Source organism: Panthera onca, chromosome A2 (genome assembly GCF_046562875.1).
Source record: "Panthera onca isolate mPanOnc1 chromosome A2, mPanOnc1 haplotype 2, whole genome shotgun sequence".
Taxonomy (NCBI): Eukaryota; Metazoa; Chordata; class Mammalia; order Carnivora; family Felidae; genus Panthera; species Panthera onca.
This window is the reverse complement of record NC_138340.1, coordinates 4,431,251-4,449,592: the sequence shown is the minus strand read 5'-3', so window position 1 is coordinate 4,449,592 and position 18,342 is coordinate 4,431,251. Positions and strand designations below refer to the sequence as shown.

General features: G+C 49.0%; 1 protein-coding gene across 5 annotated transcripts in view; it reads left to right on the top strand.

Annotated features, from left to right (window-relative positions):
* The window catches only part of RFX2 (regulatory factor X2), a 102,731-nt gene that overhangs the window by 43,512 nt on the left and 40,877 nt on the right, over window positions 1-18,342 (top strand). For 2 of the 5 annotated variants that reach the window (XM_081791405.1, XM_081791412.1), the window contains exon 2: window positions 17,485-18,075. The exons of 2 other annotated variants lie outside the window; for them this stretch is intronic. In XM_081791405.1, coding sequence (XP_081647531.1) covers window positions 18,015-18,075 — 61 coding nt within the window. In that variant the 5' untranslated portion in view covers window positions 17,485-18,014. Of the gene's footprint in view, window positions 1-1,888; window positions 1,984-17,484; window positions 18,076-18,342 lie in introns of those variants that run through there. One more of the 5 variants, XM_081791410.1, reaches the window with a different exon arrangement.

Genomic DNA, 18,342 nt, shown 5'->3' with positions numbered 1-18,342 from the left:
CTTAATCACGCACAAATCTATCAGTGCCGGGTGCCTTTATAACCTAAAATGTGGACCCACTGTGGCTACGGCCACATACTTCCTGTTCTGTCAGCATGTTTTAAGATTCTTGGCCATGCTCCCCCCTTAGAATAAGACCATCCCCTTAGAACTGTGCCCTCCCCCTTGTAAGATGGGGTGCTGTCCCCTTCCCTTCCAAGTTCCAAAGCCCAAATTCCTCTGGACAGAGCCAAGGCTGGATTGGCTTTGAGGTTAGCCTGGGTTTTTTTCTCGGTGGGTCAAGATTGGCCAAAGCTAGACACCTCCCTATCACTGCTCTCCGAGACTGTGTGTCCCTGTGCTTCCCAGGCCTGGCTTCCTCTTCCTCTTCTTCTTCCTCTTCCTCTTCCTCTTCCTGTTGCTGAGTGGGGCAGGAAGGGCAGGCACAGGGACACCAGATGCTGTCGGTTCCTTCCCGCAGAGTCCCAGGAGGCACTTCTACTGCTGAGTCAACAATTTGGTCTGCACTTATTTGTCTGTACATGACATTTTCAAAAGTCTTTTAAATTAGGTATCTACTCCTCTGTTCTTACATCTTTTTCAACTAGCTCAATCCCCAGTTAGTTTTAGTTTGTATAATCCCTGCCCAGAAAACCCATGTGCAGCTATGAATATCCCACATTGTTTGCTTGATGATAAATAAATTCTTTCCTCTTGGAGAAAAAGGCACTTTCTCCTCCCGGTACTGGGAAGGCTTGTAGACGTCTCTGCTCTGATGCTGACCGCGGGGAGAGTTGGTCCTTCTTGGGTTTTGTTATTTCAGAACAAATATGGTAAACTGTTTCCCCCTTGGTTACTATAGAGAAGAGATTATTTGCCTTTCTCTTAGGGCTTCTGAAAATAATAGATTACATATTTGGGAGGGTTTTTTTTTAGATCTGGTTAATGTGAGATAGAGGGGATTGCTCCAGGGATGACATTGTTTGGTTTGGGAAGTATTCTTGCGGTTGCCCAGCAACAGGCTCTTAGAGACGGGAGTGGACTGCGTTGTCCCTGGCAACCGTTGTTACTCAGCAAACAATGAGGGCCAGCAAACAGCGCCAGGACTGCGGACTCCAGGTTTTAATTGAACATCTGCATATATTTTTCTCTGATGAAATTATGTTTGAGTTTGATTTGCCACAACAGGTAGACCTGGGTCCCCCTGGGGTCCCCGTGGAAGAAAACGTGCTCTCATTGTGACAGCTCATCCAGGGGGGAGGAACCTTTAGCCATTTGAACATATCCTAGACTGCTCTCCACTGGAGACTTGTTTCAGTCTCAAGTGGAATTTCTTTTTTGATCTAATTCCTCGTGTTTGTAAAATTATTGCCTGGCCAACCTACTTTTCAAGTGCTTTCCAGCGAGATGTTTTCCTTGTGGCTGCTGGAGAATATCAGAAAAGCCGGGACCTGAACCCAGTGGGTCACATGTGACAACATTCACATATAAGATTGGCTGGTGACGGACACTGGACCCAGAGCCTTCTGGTTCTTTACTCTCCCTCGCTCTTCCTGTTGAGAAGTTGGGTACTCGGGTGACCCTCAGGCGAACGCGTATATTGCGCATATTGGGGAAGCAGATGTGTTCCCTCTAACTGGAGTGGAAAACCCTCACCCCGTGGAGGGGCACTTTGCAGCCACCCCGTGGATTTTGATCAAAACAGTGTCACTCCCTACCTCCTCCTCAGTGAGCCAGAGATAGCGATTGTTTACCAGGGCTGGTTGCTTGGGTAAACACTGCCCCTGCCTTCATTCAAAGCCGGTGACACATTTCTTTCCCCCACTCTCGGCCCCGCCCTCCCCGCCCCGCCCCGCCCCGCCCCGCCCACCAGCCAGGGCTATAAATCGGGAACTGTTAGTCAGCGCAGGCTTTTGGTGGGGGCTCCGTCCTGCCTTGTTCATCTCGAGTGCAGTGTGTCTAAGGCAAGAGCACAGCGCCCGCGGTCGGTCAGACAGCTCCGTGGTGAGATTCGCTTTAGTTGTACAGATCGGTTGGTTTACCGGCAGCTCGCTCTGTAGCTGAATGCCCCGAGAAGTGTCCCTTGCACTTTTGCGCCAGCACCCGGGCTAGTGTCTCGGGACAATGGGAAGTATCTGAACAAGCTTCCGACTTAGTCTTGCAGCCAAAACTTACAATGGGATGTCATTTGCGTTCTAGGACAAATAAAAGCAAGCTGTGAGTGTCTATACAAGGCAAGCTTGTTAGCCACCAGCCCTGTTAGATGCAATAATTAAGATTCCAGTGACAGCCAGCGTTACTGGAATCAAAATGAGTAAGTTCTGACTTACACTAAGATGCCCCAGAAGATTAATCAGAATACAAGATTCTTCCCGTAACCTGTTACAGCAGGATCGCGGGAGAGGAGTTTGTGCTGAGGAAGTCAGTCCTTCCACGGAAATGCTACTATGCGTTCCGGAAAATTGGCAAGTCCTTTGTCAGGAATTGTCGCCTCGCTTAAAAACTTCCTATTAAATGGATCATTTAAAAAACTTCCCCACGGAGATACCTCCCCCCACGTCAGGACTTGCAGCTTGGGCAAAGCGCTTAACATCTTCGGGTCCCTTCATCCTGCGGGCAGAGGAGCAGGGCTGGCTGATTCGTACGGGCCCCTCCAGTGCTGGCCTGTTACGGGGGAAGTTCCTGATGTTCAGCTCGGCCGTTTGTCTGCTTTCGAAACTCCGGAGTGAGGGGTGACCCCGAGAGGAGTCGGGGTCACTTGGAAAGGTCCCGGGTGTGATGCTGGCAGCAGGAGAAAAGCCAGCCTCTCCTTTGCCTGACTCAGTCGTGGAGGTACCACCCGACGCTCGGGCCTATTGGCCATTTCCAGGAACAGGAAGTGCCCCTGTCACTGGGCAGCACCGTCCTGTGCGGGGTGGGGTCAGTCGGGCAGATGTCCTGGAGCAGGGAGCCCCCGGCCAGCCCCTGGTCGGCCTGCCTTGCTCCTCCTCTCCCAGGCTGTCGGGGGCGCTCTAAAAGCCTTGTTTTCTTGAGGACGGCCTCGTCCGGGAACCAAACATGCACAACTGGGAGACAGAAAGCAGAACATAGAGAATGGCTTGGTTAGTCTAGAAGTACCAGGTTCAGCGAGGCCGTGGCGTCAGACCAGTGGTTCTCAAAGGGGGCCGCGCTGACCTTCAGGGAACACCACTGGGTGGTGCCATTTGGGGTTGTGATGAGGAGGGGAGGCCCCTGGCCTGGAGTGTGTGGGGCTGGGGATGCTGTTCCACCCCCCGCAGTGCCTGGGATGCCCCACAGAGAACAGCGTGGCCCCAAACGTCTGCAGTGGGGAGGGGGAAAATGGTGGTTCAGAGAAGCGCCCCTCAAACTTTCATGCACGTACAAATCTCCCGGGAATTGGGTTGAAATGCAGGTTATAGTTTAGGAGCAGTTCCAGAAAAGGCAGAGCAGTGCCTCTCACCCCCTGCTGACTTGTCCCCTAGGGGACACTTGGTTTCCACAGCTGCGGGTGCTCCTGGTTTGGAGTGGGTGGCAGCCAGGATGCTGCTCAGCCTACCCCCCCCCCCGCCCCCACACACAGGGCCCCAGACAGCCCCCCGCAGCCAAAACTGATCCAGCCCCAGTGGCCACGGCACCGAGGCCAGGGAGCCCTTGCTCTAGACGGGGGGATGACGGACGGCGGGTGTTCATCGCGGTGCATGGTGCTGCTTGGGTCCATTCGGAAGCTGCCGATGGCGGCTCCCTGTGACCCAGCAGTCCTGTTCTAGCGGTCACGGGTGGGTGAACTTTGAGGGCCGCCGCGCTCTCTAGCCTCAGCCCTGCTTTCCGGGGCCGCATCAGTCCCATCCTGGCAGGTGTCATCGCCCCTGTCCTCACAATCGCTGTGGTGCTCACGGGGACGCCAGTCCCAGCCTCCAGTGGACCCTCACACCAGAATGGCCCCCACCCACCTTGTCCCTGCCAGTCGGGACCTCTGCAGCCACACTGGCCACCTGCAGAGCCGTATATTTGGTGGAGGCAGCACAGTGGCCCGCACCCAGGCCCACGGGCTCGGAACCCGGCACATTGAATTCCGTTGGGATTGAACTGGGGCTGCCGAGGGGTCGGGTAGCCATCCCATTCAGACCATAGAGGAGGCCTCGCTTTCTCCAGAGAGCGCCAGCCAAAGTGGGTACAAAGCAGAGGGCAGGACGGGGAGGGCTGCAGAAGACGAAGCCCAAGTGGATAGGCCGTAGTGTCCAGATGAACCCGTGAGGCTGGGGGAGGACGGAGGGGGGGCGCGGAAAACAAGGTGGCGGCGGGGCCACGGGGCATGGGATGTGCCCAGCTGGGCAGGGGCCCCCGGCGTGCTCCCCACTACGATACCACTCTGCTTTCTGGTTGCTTTGTGGGAAAAGACAGAGGGGACGGTGGCATCAGAGTCATTATTGACAAGTCCCTCCCGGTGACCGAGTGGCAGGAAGAGCCGCTTCTTGACTTGAGCCAGACAGAAAGGGCCAAACGTACGTGTCCAGCTTGGACCCGTGTCGTTCGTCCGCGTGAATCGTTCCAGCTGATCCACAGCTCCAGCCGGTGACGTAAGCTCAATTACGTACACCTGTAGAGCAGAAACCTGAGCTCATGATATTATTCTGAGTTCTCTTTGCCGTGGGGCGGAGGAACAATTTACACGGGAAGGAGACGGCCTCTGCAGCACACACAGTGGGAGCCTCGGGGGTGTTCACAGACCAAGTGCGCCTCCTTTGCCGAAAGGAGGAAGACCCGGTTCGAACCCAGCACCCAGCTCTGCCTCTTCAGGCTGTGTGGCCTCGGGCTCTTGCTTGACCTCTCTGAGCCTCCGTTTGTCCCTTGTTGTTTCTAAAACGAGGATGATAATGGAGTAGCTTCCCGAAGAGTTAAGTAAGATCACACTTGGCCCAGAGTCGGGGGTACAGTCAGGCCGAACCGCATTGCTGGCCGCTGCCGATGCAGGTGTCTTTGGGGTTCTCACCCTTCTGCCTTTCCACTAGGTTGTATTCTATTTATCAGGCACCGGCTGGGGGCCAAGCTCGGGGCAGGCACGCCTCACGCATCATTGCACCTCATCCGCCCGACCCCTTTCTCAGATAAAGAAACTGAGGCCACAGCGAATGACGGAACTAAGATCCGAACTCATCTGTGGGAGTCCACGCGGCGGGTCAGCCACCTCAGTGTTTGCTCAGAAGTTGTGCCTGCCTTACGTCTGCGATGACGGCTGCTGGGTCTTTTCCGTGACGGACCTGAGACCCTATGGCGGGCTGGGAGGCGGGAAGCGAGCCAGGTGTCTGTTCCCGGGATGCGTTCACGGAGCGGGGCTCTCGGACCAGCTCTGAGCAGACAGTCTTCATGTCAGGAGGTCTGGAGCATCCAGGGCAGGCCGGGCCGCCTCGTGAGTGTGAGCCGCGCCTGGAACCACGTGACGCTCGATGCTCAACCTTCTCGAGGACCACAGACCCTTGGCATCAGAATGTGACAGAGGCCGCCCCACCCCTCAGTGGTCAGACTCCTAGTAGCCCTTGATTTCGGACCGGCAGTGTTGCCCTGGAGGCAGACCCAGAACTTCCAGTGAGCAAGGAGGAGGAGGCCGGGATTGCACCAGGTCCCTGGGAGGCGGGCGGTCCGGTCCGCGCTGGAGACATCGTTCGACGTGGCCCCGAGGCCTGGGGACATGCCTGCTGACCTGCACTAGTCCAGTGGCTTAGGAGGCAGAGAGGAAGCGGCAAGTCTGAGCAAAAGAAGTGGTTGGAAACCAAGTCTGGTGGCGTTCAAGGGATTATGAACGAGCGGCGGAATTGGGCTGCCTGCCAAAAGCGTATTTCCTGGGTGAAGATGCCCGTGAGGGCTGGGTGGTTTTTAATTCACGCGCCCCCTAAACCCATGATGTTGTAAACGGCAACCAAAATCAGACTGCATGTGAGTTGACGTAACCATACCTTAGTTTGGACAATTTGTTTTTTTGAGAGAGAGAGAGAGAGAGAGAGTGAGTGGGGGAGGGACAGAGAGAGAGGGAGACAGAGGATCCGAAACGGGTTCCGTGCCAATGGCAGCAAGCCCGAGGTGGGGCTCGAACTTGTGAACTGTGAGATCGTGGCCTGAGCCGAAGTCGGACACAACCAACTGAGCCACCCAGGCGCCCCCAAAATTTGAAACTAATTGCCAAATCGTGTCCTTTAGAGAGGAACGTAAGTGGGTGTTGCCCTGTTGCGATGGGGGGCGGGGGGGAAGGCCGCTGTCCTTTGTGATGAGAGTAGCCTGTCCCACCCGTTGCCTCCTGCCTGGAGCCCTTCAGACGGCCAGCTTGCAGGGCTCGGGCCCGCTCCTCTGCTGGACGGCGAGGGAACGTTTGGCTGCTGTGAAGAAAACAGGAACAGAAGCCCAGTTCTTACCAACAGAAAAAGGAATTTGAATTCTGTCGATACTTCATTCCAGAGAAACTCGGAGCCAGCTCTGACCCTTCAGAGTCGACTGCTGCAGAAGAAAAAAATGAAAAATTGAGGAACGACGGGGCATCCGAAGGGTTTAGGCAAAGAAGGAATAATGGGGCACCCTTGCTGGCAGTTGAGACTGGATACCCCCCAGAAACGGGGGAAGCCTCCACAGGGCCCATGTTTCTGCCTCCAGTTCTGCCTCCCGTTGGGCAGAATTGCGGTCACTTTGTGTCCGGGTCACTGCAGCGTCCTCCTCTGTTGTCCTTCCTGTTGGTCACCTGCCTACCTGTGCCTTTTACCCAAGGGCCGTCTGTCCAACTCCCTTCTCGGACACTGCACTTCACTTAGAGCGGTGGCTCTCCTTCGGCCGCCATCGTTCCCCCAGGGGACGGTCGCCAGTGTCTGGAGACTCAGGGCCGAGGGAGGGTGTTCCTGGTGTGTGGTGGGAGGGGCCGGGGATGCCGATCAGCACCCCACAGAGCCCGGGACAGTCCCCCACGGAGAAACGGGCTGATGTCTGCAGCGCCCAGGCTGGGAGCCCTGCTTTAGCGCCCACTGGGTGGGTGCCTCGGTGGGGACCCGGGAGCGAGAAAGGATGTGTTAACGAGTACACTTTTCAGCAAGGAGATGGACATTTAGATCTCCAAGTGCACGAGCCTTTTCCGGGTGCCTGGAGCTGAGCAGGGCTATCCCGACGCCAGCAGGGATGGTTGGGACAGAATCTAAAGTGGGCATCGCTGGCTCCTTAGACCTCGCGCCCACACTGAAGGAGGTCCAAGAGAAGCAAATGGACGTGGTTTTTCTGGCCACCGAGATAACACTCGGAATGTCAAACGGGCATCAGGGCAGAAGCCGGGTTGGAAACAACGGTACTCTGACGGCGTCCTGGACTCGTTGCTTCTTGTTCACGGGAAAATAGGAATCGCTTTCTCGGGGGCAAGGGGACCCTGGTGCCACCAGTACCAAGGACCAGGAGAGCATGAACTGACAGCTTTGAGGACGCCATGGGTCTCTCCCCACAGGAAGAGGGAAAGGCCCTGTGTCTCCCCAGAGCGGAAGTTAACTGGCCAATCAGAACGAAGGTAACTAAAAGCACCGTTCTTGCTGCCCCCCCCGCCCCCCCCCCCCCCCCCCCCGTTCCTGCAGAGATGACAAGATGTTTTCTAAATACCGATCCGACCTATGTAAGGCAGGCGACCCCTCCGCTCCGCACACGGAGGAACAGGAATAGAAAGGAGATTGCTTCAGGTTGTGGTGAGTCAGCGCCCGCCCGGCCAGGAGCAGGGCCCAGAACTGCCCTCAGCTTTTTCTGCGTTTCCTTTCCTGTCATTACTGGTTACTAGGTAACCGGAGTATTTTCCTGTAAACAGAAGCCTCTTCCCTTTGTGCCCAGGGCAGATCCATTCATCGGGCGGGTGTGATCCAGGCTGCTGCCCGCCGGTCCCCCCGCTGCCCCTCGCTTACACTCGGGAAACCCGGGCAGAGGCTCCCCCTGCCGAGTGTCGCCGGCAGGGCCCCCAGGTCGGATGAGCCTTCTCGGGCCTGAGCCGCAGAGGGGGGCAGTCACACCAAGGAGGCTGTTCTTGCCCACTTCCTTCCCCAAGTGTGTCTTCATCAGGGACCAGGTGGCCAACGAAACCTGCTTGGCTTACAAACAACACCCAACCTCACAGGCTGGGCAATGGCTCGCATTCGAGGCCTCTCTCCTCTTGACTGACCATCTCGAGGCCCCCAGAGCCCAGTCGAAAGTGGCCACAGATGAAGGGAGTCGGAGGAAGAATGCTCAGGCCCCCGCCTTGGGCAGGGTTCTCCTGCTTAGGGGAGCAGGCAAACGAAGCTGAGGGAGCAAGCGGGGAGTCAGACAGACCGATTCCCAGTTCCCATTGCAAGTTCAAGTTCAGAGCAGAAGCACAGACCCACACTCTTCCCTACCAGACCGTGTCCAGGGGTCGAGGGTGACTGCCATCACTCAGGAGCCTGACCAGCTGAGCGGAGAAGGCGAAAAGCAGAATTTAGGGATTCCCCGGCCTCACATCCTATGTGGTTGGTGCCCTTGTCCCGGGGGCCAGCCCTGCCCCTTCCCCTGCTGGTCCCTGTTCTGCCGGGTGGAGGGCTCACTCACACCCAGCCTCACACCTTCTAGAAGGACTCCCCGATCCCCTGCTCTCATCTCCAAGGGCTGCTCGCATGGCGAGCCAGCACACGCAGAGAGAGGCGGTGACAAAATGTGCCTGCACATACCCTTTTGGACTGACAGCTAATTGCCGGGTGGGTTTTTATTTAACCTTTTATCACGGAAAACTCAAACATCTACAAACCAGCACACGGTCTAATGAGCCCAGTGCAGCTCTCACTGGGCTGTACAGGTATCATCATTCTGCCATTCTCATGCCACTTCTCCCTGCCCACCCCCAACCTCCACTCCGTTATTATATTTTTACAGGGTTTTCTGGGTTAAAATTTACATACTGTAAACGCACGAGTCTTGACTGTCACCTCTTGACAAATGAGTGTCCCACGTAACGCATACCCTGTTTTCATGGAGAATGCGTCCATCCACCTCCCCGGAAAGTTCCTGCCTGTCCCTTGCCCATCAGTTCCTGCCCCCTACACTGATCTGATTTTGTTGTTTTTTAATATTTATGTATTTTTGAGAGACAGAGCGCGAACTGGGGAGGGGCAGAGAGAGAGGGAGACACAGAATCGGAAGCAGGCTCCAGGCTCCGAGCTGTCAGCACAGAGCCCAACGCGGGGCCCGAACCCACGAACCGCGAGATCATGACCTGAGCCGAAGTCAGATGCTTAACCGTCTGAGCCCCCAGGGATCCCTGATTTTTTTTGTTTTTTAAAAAACCTTAGATTAGTTTTGTCTGTTCTACATCATGTACTCTTGGATACAGCTTCCTTCGCGCAGCATAATGACTTTGAAATTCACCCAGGGGTTGTGTATTTCAGAGTTCATCCTCTTAGATCAATCAGTAATATCTCAGCGGTGTTCCCCTGTTAGCTTTTAGCTGCATCTTTTGTATTTTTTTTTAAGTAGTTGCTTTAGGGATTACAATCTGCATCTTTAATCTAGCACAGCCTACAGTTTCTCATCCATTCTCCCGACGATGGACATTTGGGTGATTTCACTTTGGGGCTGTTGTGAATAAAATTGCTGTGAGCCTGTGTATACGGGGTTTCGTGCAGACATGTTTCCATATTTCCTGGATGAACACCTCGGAGATGCATTCTGGGCCAAAGGGTGGGTTTAACTTTCTAGAAAACTGTCAAACCTTTTTTCCAACATGGTTGTATCATTTTACATTCCCACACGTGTGTGAGAGTTACGATTACTCCCTGTGGTCACAACATTGGTTGTTGTCAGATTTTATTTTAGCCATTCTAGTGAGTGTTTAGTGGTATCTCATTGTGGTTCTAATCTGCATTTCCCTGGTGACTAACAATGTTGAGCATTATTTCATATACTTGTTGGGGATCTGGATTATCTTTGTCAAGTGCCTGTTAAAGTCTTTTGCCCATTAGGTTGTCTTCTTATTATTGAATTATTGGAGCTTTTTACATATTATAAATAAAAGCCCTTTGTCAGATACTTGTTTTGCAAATATTTTCTCCCAGACTGTGGCTTACTGATTTGTGTTGTTGAAGTCTTTTAATGACAGAAGTTTTAAATTTTTCACAAATCTAATTTATTGGGTTTTTCAGTCATACTTATTACTTTCTGCATTCTGTCTAAAAAAATTTTGCCTATGCCCTTATGTTTTCTCTCAGAAGTTGTATAGTTTTGACTTCTTTGTGTAAGTCTGTGATCTAATTTAAAATCACTTTTGTGTGAGGTATTGGACAGGGATCGAAGTTCACTTGTTTTATTCTTCCCATATGGACATATAATTTGCTTAAACAATTTTCCTTTCTCTGTTGAATTGCTTTGTCACCTTTGTCAAAAATCATTTGAGGAGGGAAGGAGCTGGGGCTTCATTAGGGGGAAAAAAATTGAAAATGTAAGTATGGGTTGTTAGTTTCATATTGCTGGACTTGATTTATAATATTTTGTATGATTTTTCTGTATGTGTTCATGAGAGATATTGATCTAAATACTTCTCTTATAATGTCTTTATCAAGTTTTGGTATCAGGTTTTTTTTTTAATTTTATTTAAATTCATGTTAGTTGGGGCACCTGGGTGGCTCAGTCGGTCGAGCGTCCGACTTCGGCCCAGGTCATGATCTCACGGTCCGTGGGTTCGAGCCCCGCGTCGGGCTCTGTGCTGACAGCTCGGAGCCCGGAGCCTGTTTCAGATTCTGTGTCTCCCTCTCTCTCTGACCCTCCCCTGTTCATGCTCTGTCTCTCTCTGTCTCAAAAATAAATAAACATTAAAAAAATTTAAAAAAATAATAATAATAAAAAATAAATTCATGTTAGTTAACATAGTGTAGTATCGGTTCCAGGAATAGAATTTAGTGATTGTCACTTACATATAACGATGAGTGCTCATCACGACAAGTGTCCTCCTTAACGTCCATCTCCCATTTATCGCATTCCCCCACCCACCTCACCAGTATCAGCGTTTTGATGACCTCCTAAAATGAGTGAAGTATCCCTTTCTGTATTTTCTGATGGAATTGGTGTATTAATTTTTGTTTCAGTGTTTTATAGCATTTAACAGTGAAAGTCTCTGGGCCTGAAGTGTTCTCTGTAAGGAGGATTTCAATAACGTATTCAATTTCTTTGTTAGATATTCCACCCACAGTTTCTATTTCATCTTGTGTCAGTTTTGGTATGTTGTGTTTTTTAAAAAACGTGTTCATTTGATCTAAGTTGGTGAATTTATTGGCTAAAGTTCATAATAGTTCCTTATCATTTTGGTTTCTATACGATTTATAATGATACATCTCATTTTGCTTTTGATATTGGCAGTTTGGGTTTTTTTTCTTTCTTTTCTCTTATCAATCTTTTATAGGGGGTTGGCAATCTTTTCTCTAAGACTTTATCTTTTTTAGGGCAGTTTTAGGTTCACAGCAAAATTGAGAGGAAGATACAGAGATCTCCCGTGTCGTCTCTGTCCTCACACATGCACAGCCTCCCCCTTCATCACCATCCCCCCACCCCACCCCCCCGCCCCAGAGTGGTGCATTTGTAGAGGAAATCTGCACTGACACATCGTTATCACCCAACGTGCATAGTTAACATTAAGGTCCACTCCTGATATGGTACATTCTGTGGGTTTGGACAGATATATGATGACATGTGTCCACCACGGTAACGTAGCATCACACAGGGTAGTTTCTCTGCCCAAAAAAACCCTCTATGCTCCACCTATCATCCCTCCTTCCCCTTAAACCTCTGGCAGCCACTGATCTTCTTACCATCTCCATAGTTGTTCCTTTTCCAGAATTGTCATATAGTTGGAATCATACAGCATGTATGCATTTACCTAATAGAAGAAGTTAGTATAAATAGTATAAAATAGTATAAATAGTATAAAATAGTATAAATTTACTTTTACCTAATAGTATAAATTTATGTTTCCTCCAGGTCTTTTCATAGCTTTATAGCTCATTTCTTTTTGGAAGAAATTTCACTTTTGGAGAAATTTGGGTTCTGTTGGTTTTTTCTCCATGGTTTGTGGAGTTTTCTTTCATTATTTTTTTACTTTATTATTTCCTTTTTTCTACTAAAGTTTGGTTTGCTTGTCTTTTTGTCGCTTCCTAAGGCTGAACACTTAAATGGCTGATTTTTAAGCCATCCTTTCGAACTTAAGTTTATAAAGCTAAACATTTCTCTCTAAGCACTGCTTTATATGCATCCCACAAATTTTGATATGTGATGTTTTCATTATCAGTCAGTTCAAAATATTTTCTAGTTTTTCTTATGGTTTATTCTTTGACCTGTGGGTTATTTTAGAGGTGCATTTGAAAATTTCAAAATATTTAGCGTATTTCTAGATATCTTACTGACTTCTAATTTATTCCGTTGTTGTCAAAATACATATATTTACTTTATGGCCCAGAATATGACCCACCTCAGCGAATATTCCTTGCACATTTGAAAAGAATGTTCAGGTTTGGTTTGTTGTGTTATATAAATGTCAGTTAGGTCCCTGTGGTTGATTGTGTCATCCAGATACTCTGTATCCTGACTGGTATTTTTGTTTGGTTTCTATCAAAAAGGAAGAGTGTTTCCACTCCAAATCTCCACTGTGACTATTTATCTATTTTTTCCTTTAAGTCCATTAATTTCTTCTTTGTGGTAATTTGAAGCTGTACTACTAGCTGCGTGTACCTTTGTCATGATTAGGTCATCCTGGTAAGTTAATTGACAATTTTATCAGGATGAAATGTCCCTCATTATCTCTAGTAATATTCCTTGTCTTGAAGTTGGTTTTGTCTCCTCATTACAGCCACTCCAGCTTTCTTAAGATTAGAGTTTGCATGGTATGTCTTTTTCCATTCGATTACTTTCCACCTTTGTGTGCCTTTGTATTTAAAGAGGGTTTCTTTGGGGGCTCCTGGGTGGCTCAGTCGGTTAAGTGTACTGCTTTTGGTTCAGCTCAGGTCATGATCTCACAATTCGTCAGTCTGAGCCCCACATCGGGCTCCATGCTGACAGTGTGGAGGCTGCTTGGAATTCTCTCTCTCTCCCTCTCTCTGCACCCTCCTCTCAAAATAAATAAATCAACTTTAAAGAGGATTTGTTTTGGGGTGCCTGGGTGGCTCAGTCGGTTGGGCGTCTGACTTCGGCTCAGGTCATGATCTCAATGGTTTGTGACTTCGAGCCCCGCCTCAGGCTCTGTACTGACACCTCAGAGCCTGGAGCCTGCTTCGGATTCTGTGTCTCCCTCTCTCTTGGCCCCACCCCAGCTCATGCTCTGTCTCTCTCTGTCTCTCTGTCTCTCTCTCAAAAATAAACATCAAAAAAAATTAAAGAGGATTTCTTTTAAAAAGGCAACTTACCATGGGATCTTGGTTTTTTTTATCTAGGCTGACCATTTCTGTCTTTTCATTCAAGTGTTTCATATATTTATACTTAATATAATTATTAATATACCTCAATTTAGGAAAGCCATTTTGCTATTTGTTTCATCTTTTTTGTTGTTCCTGTGTTCTTCATTTTCTGCCTTCTTTGAGGACAATCAAATATGTTTAGAATTTCATTTGCTTCTTCATTAGTTTTAAGCTATATATTTTTTTAATTTTTTCAGAGATTACATTAGGGATTACATGATGCATCTTTAATTTATCACAAATGAGATTACTACATGATGTAAAATGCAAGAACCTTGCATGCCTAATTCCATTTACCCCTCCCCTTCCTTTGTGCTATTGTTGTTGTATAGATTACCTCTACATATGTCATAAAAACACACAGTAGAGCGTTATAATATTTTTTTGTTAAATAGATGTATTTTAAAGAAATTAAGAGGAGAAGGGGTGCCTGGGTGACTCACTGAGTTCAGCATTGGACTTCGGCTCAGGTCATCATCTCACAGTTCATGAGTTCGAGCCCCGTGCCAGGCTCTGCTGACAGCTCAGAGCCTGGAGCCTGCTTCGGATTCTGTGTCTTCCTCTCTCTCTGCCCCTCCCCAGCTCATGCTCTGTCTCTCTCTCTCTCTCTCTCTCTCTCTCTCTCTCTCTCTCTCAAAAAAATAAATAAACATTAAAAAATTAAAAAAAAAGAAATTAAGAGAAGAAAAGGAAAAAATAAAGTTTTGCTGGATATAGAATTCTAGATTGGCAGGTTTTCCTCAGCGCCATAAATATGTCATCCCATTATCTTCTGGTCACCGTTATTACTGATGGGAAGTTGGTTACTATCCATACTATTGTTCCCTTACAGATCATGTGTAGTTTTTCTCTGACTGCCTTCAAGATTTTCTTTTTCTTTTTTTATTTTAGCAGTTCAACCGTAACACATCTAAGTCAGTTTTCTTTGTATTTATCATTCTTGGGCTTTGTTGAGCTTCTTGGATCTATAAGTTGATGACTTTTTAAATTTTTTTAAATGTTTATTTATTTTTGAAAGAGAGACACAGAGAGAGAGAGAGAGAGAGAGAGAGAGAGAAAGAGCAAGTGGGGGAGGGGCAGAGAGAGAGGGAGACACAGAATCCAAAGCAGGCTCTAGGCTCTGAGCTGTCAGCACAGACCCCGATGTGGGGCTCGAATCCACGAGTCGTGAGATCATGACCTGAGCCAAAGTCAGTTGCTTAACTGACTGAGCCACCCAGGCGCCTCTCTATAAGTTGATATCTTTTACCAAATTTAAGAGATGTTTGGCCATTCTTCAAATACACGTTTTTCCTCTCCCATTCTCTCCTTTTCTTCTGGGACTTCGGTCACATATATGTTAGACCGCATGTTCTGTTCATTTTTCTTCAGCTTTTCTCTCTCTCAGTTCTTCAGATTGGGTTCCATTGATCTATTTTCCAGTTCACTGATCCTTCTTTCCGCCATCTCCAATCAGCTATTAGGTTTATTCAGGGACATTTCCATTTTAGTTATTGTACTTTTCAACTCCAGAATTTCTACTTGTGTTTTTTTTTTTTTTTTTTTTTTATAGTTGGTCTTTCTCCATGGAGATTCCTGTATGTTCCTTTATTGTGCATATAACTTCCTTCAAGTTCTTGGCCATATTTTTAGTAGCTGCTTTGTCTGTATCACCTGGATTCTCTTGGTTTGGCTATCGACTCTTCCCCTTTTTTCTTGGGTACGGGTCATAATTTCCTATTTCTTCTCGTAGCTCATGATCTTTGTTGGGTCCTGGACATCATGAATGCTATGTTGTAGAATTTCTGGATCCTGCTGTGTTCCCCTTGCTAGTGTTTAACTTGGCTGGACTTGAACCCTGCCCCTCATGCAAATATATCTTTTTCAGCAGCTGAACTCTCCTCTTAGTTTGTCCATCTTTGAGCTGCTGGTTTTTCTCCAAAACCCCTGGTGTCTTTCCCACACAAGTGTGGCTTAGTCAGCTCATCAAAGATTTGGGTGGACTCCAGGCAGATCTGGGGGCTCGCCCCCTCTGTGGCTCTCTGTGTTCCAGGATTCCCCCTAACATACTGAACTCTCTTCTCTGACACTTCAAGACAACCAGACTGCTGCTTTCTGCCACCCAAACATTCATGGAGCGTGCCCCTGGCAAAACTCCAGAATCGTCAGTCTGACTGGCAGAAATCTTTCAAGGGTGGGCTCGCTGGCAGTGTCTGCCTGCTTTGGTCGCCCCCCAGTGTCTTTAAATAGGTGTGTGCCCTTGAATAATGGACCTGAATTTTTTTTTTTTTTAAATTCAGGAAACTGGATCAGCTTATATGCAATGTACCACCTCTTAGATGGGTAAGGGAGGATTTCATGCCCTCTGCAGACAGGCATATTGTGTGTCAATGTATTGGGGCAGCCAGGCTGACCTACATGGTGTCTGTGAGCCTGTCTGTCTGATACTAACATGAAGGGATGTGTCCACAGAGAGTAGAATGGTCAGTCACCAAAGGTGATTACATTTCCCAGAATAGTCCCAGAATAGTCTAACCAGGTAGATTGTAGGGGCGCCTGGGTGGCTCAGTCAGTTGAATGTCTGACTTTGGCTCAGGTCACGATCTCACGGTTCGTGGGTTTGAGCCCTGCGTCGGGCTCTGTGCTGACAGCTCAGAGCCTGGAGTCTGTTCCAGATTCTGTGTCTGCCTCTCTCTCTGCCCCTCCCCGACTCATGCTCTGCCTCTCTGTCTCTCTCAAAAAATGAAGAAACATTAAAAAAAATTTTTAATAAAATAAAATAACCAGGTAGATTGTAAATGTTCTGAAGCTTTATGTGGATGCTCACTATATATAATTTCCTACAATTCAGTATGGGCTGTAATCCTAAAGAGGCACTAAGGTATTTATTTAGTTGGTAAATATCAGCTGCCTGGGTCGTGCATGGCACCGCCTACTACACAGAAGCCATCTCGTAGGATGCTTTTGTCCCAACTGTGCCCTTCATCGTATGGATCCCTGCGTGAGTTTCCTGGGGTCGCCATGCTAAGTACCACAGACCGGTTGGGTGGCTTGAAACACGTGAAATTTACTCTCGCAGTTCTGGAGACCAGAAGGTGTCGCCGGACTGTGCTCCCTCTAGACAAGGACCCTTCCTGCCTCCTCTGGTTTCTGGGGGCCCCAGCCATCCTTGGCTTCCCAGGCTTGTCGCTGTATCCATCTATCGCCTCCTCTGTCGTCACACAGCCTTCCTCCCTGTGTGTCCTATCCTGTCTGTTATAAGAACACTGTCCCTGGATTTAGGGCCCGTCCTAATCCAGTGTGACCTCATCTTGATCCCTTACCTTGATTATATCTGCAAAGACACTATTTCCAAATAAGGTCACATTCAGAGATCCTGAGTGGACATGAGTTTTGGGGGTCACTATTCAATGCAGTACAACTTCCCAAAGTGATCTGCCCCTTATGCTGAAACTCCTGTCTTTTTTTTTTTTAATGTTTATTTATTTTTGAGAGACACAGAGAGACAGAGCATGACCTAGGGAGGGGCAGAGAGAGAGGGAGGCACAGAATCTGAAGCAGGCTCCAGGCCCTGAGTTGTCAGCACAGAGCCCGACGCGGGGCTCGAACCCACAAACAGCAAGATGATGACCTGAGCTGAAGTCGGATGCTTAACCAGCTGAGCCACCCAGGCGTCCGTCCTGTCTTAAGTTTTAAGGGCTGTGCCTGGCTTCTGAGATTCCGGGACTTGGTGATTTTATTTGTAACCTTATAAACTTCAGGAGCACTGTTGTCATTTCAGGCCAGATGATATTTCCATTCGTCTTTAAATGCTGGCAGCTTCATCCTCCTAACAATTTGGATCATCCCCTATGGCCCCTCCAGTTCTCTCATGCTGGTGAGATGTGGCCACAGGACCTTTGCAGTGGTTCCAGGGCCTGGGACCTCAAGACTTTGACCCCAGACAGTGTAATTTTTCGACCCACCTTCCAAAACCACATCACTTCATCAAACCTAAATTCTATGAGCCAAGGACCAACAACTATAGTCTATAGGACATTTTGTAATGGCCTTTTTTTTTTTTTTTTTTTTTAAGAAATGAAGTCTTATTTGTGCTCAGCCAGGATCACTCATGCGTGTTAGCAATGGCCGCTCCTGTGCCAGCGCAGCAAAGTGTAGTAGTTGCAAGAAAAGCCTCTCGTCCTTTGCGGAAAAAATTTTGTGACCCTGGGCCTACACACCATATGCTGAGCAGGGTGACAGACAGCACATGGTAAATAGTGCAGTAAACCAGGAAGCACGTCAGTTGAAAACTTGGCGTGGTGTCGGATGATTTGCATTCTGGAAGTCGCATTCTGGCCGCGGTGAGCCGAGCATGGGCTCGCTGTCTACCTCGCACTCTCACGGGCTCCCCGGGTTTTCAAAAGACTCAGACTGTGGAGCACAGTTATTTCCTGCCCGTGAACAAGGAGCCGGCCTCTGACTCAGCCCGCTGGCTTCATCACTAGTGGATTCTTTCCACCAAGAGCCCAGGTCCAATGCTTTCCTGCTCCTACCACTGGAGTTACCCACTTCCTGGCTTCAGATTGGAACAAAGGGGTGCATGTGTGCAGATGACTGATTCGGATGTTGGAGGAACTGTGCATAAGACCTCGACTGCGCAACTTCCTGCAGAATAATTCCGAAGGTCAGTTCTGTCAGGAAGGCAGAGAGTTGGAGACCCAGGAAATACACATTGGAAATTCTCACGCCTCCTCCTCCTGTGGAAGAGGAAAAGAAAAGTAGGGGGTGCCACTCATCACATGGCTCTGGGGACATCTAGTGGTAAGGACCGAGTCAGGGAAACAGGAAAGCGCCACAGGCACAGGCCACAGATCCGTGGATCCAGCCAGTAGCTCTCGTGGTGCCAAAGTCTTTGGGAGGGGGATGGGCCACGTCATAGAATATTCCTCAT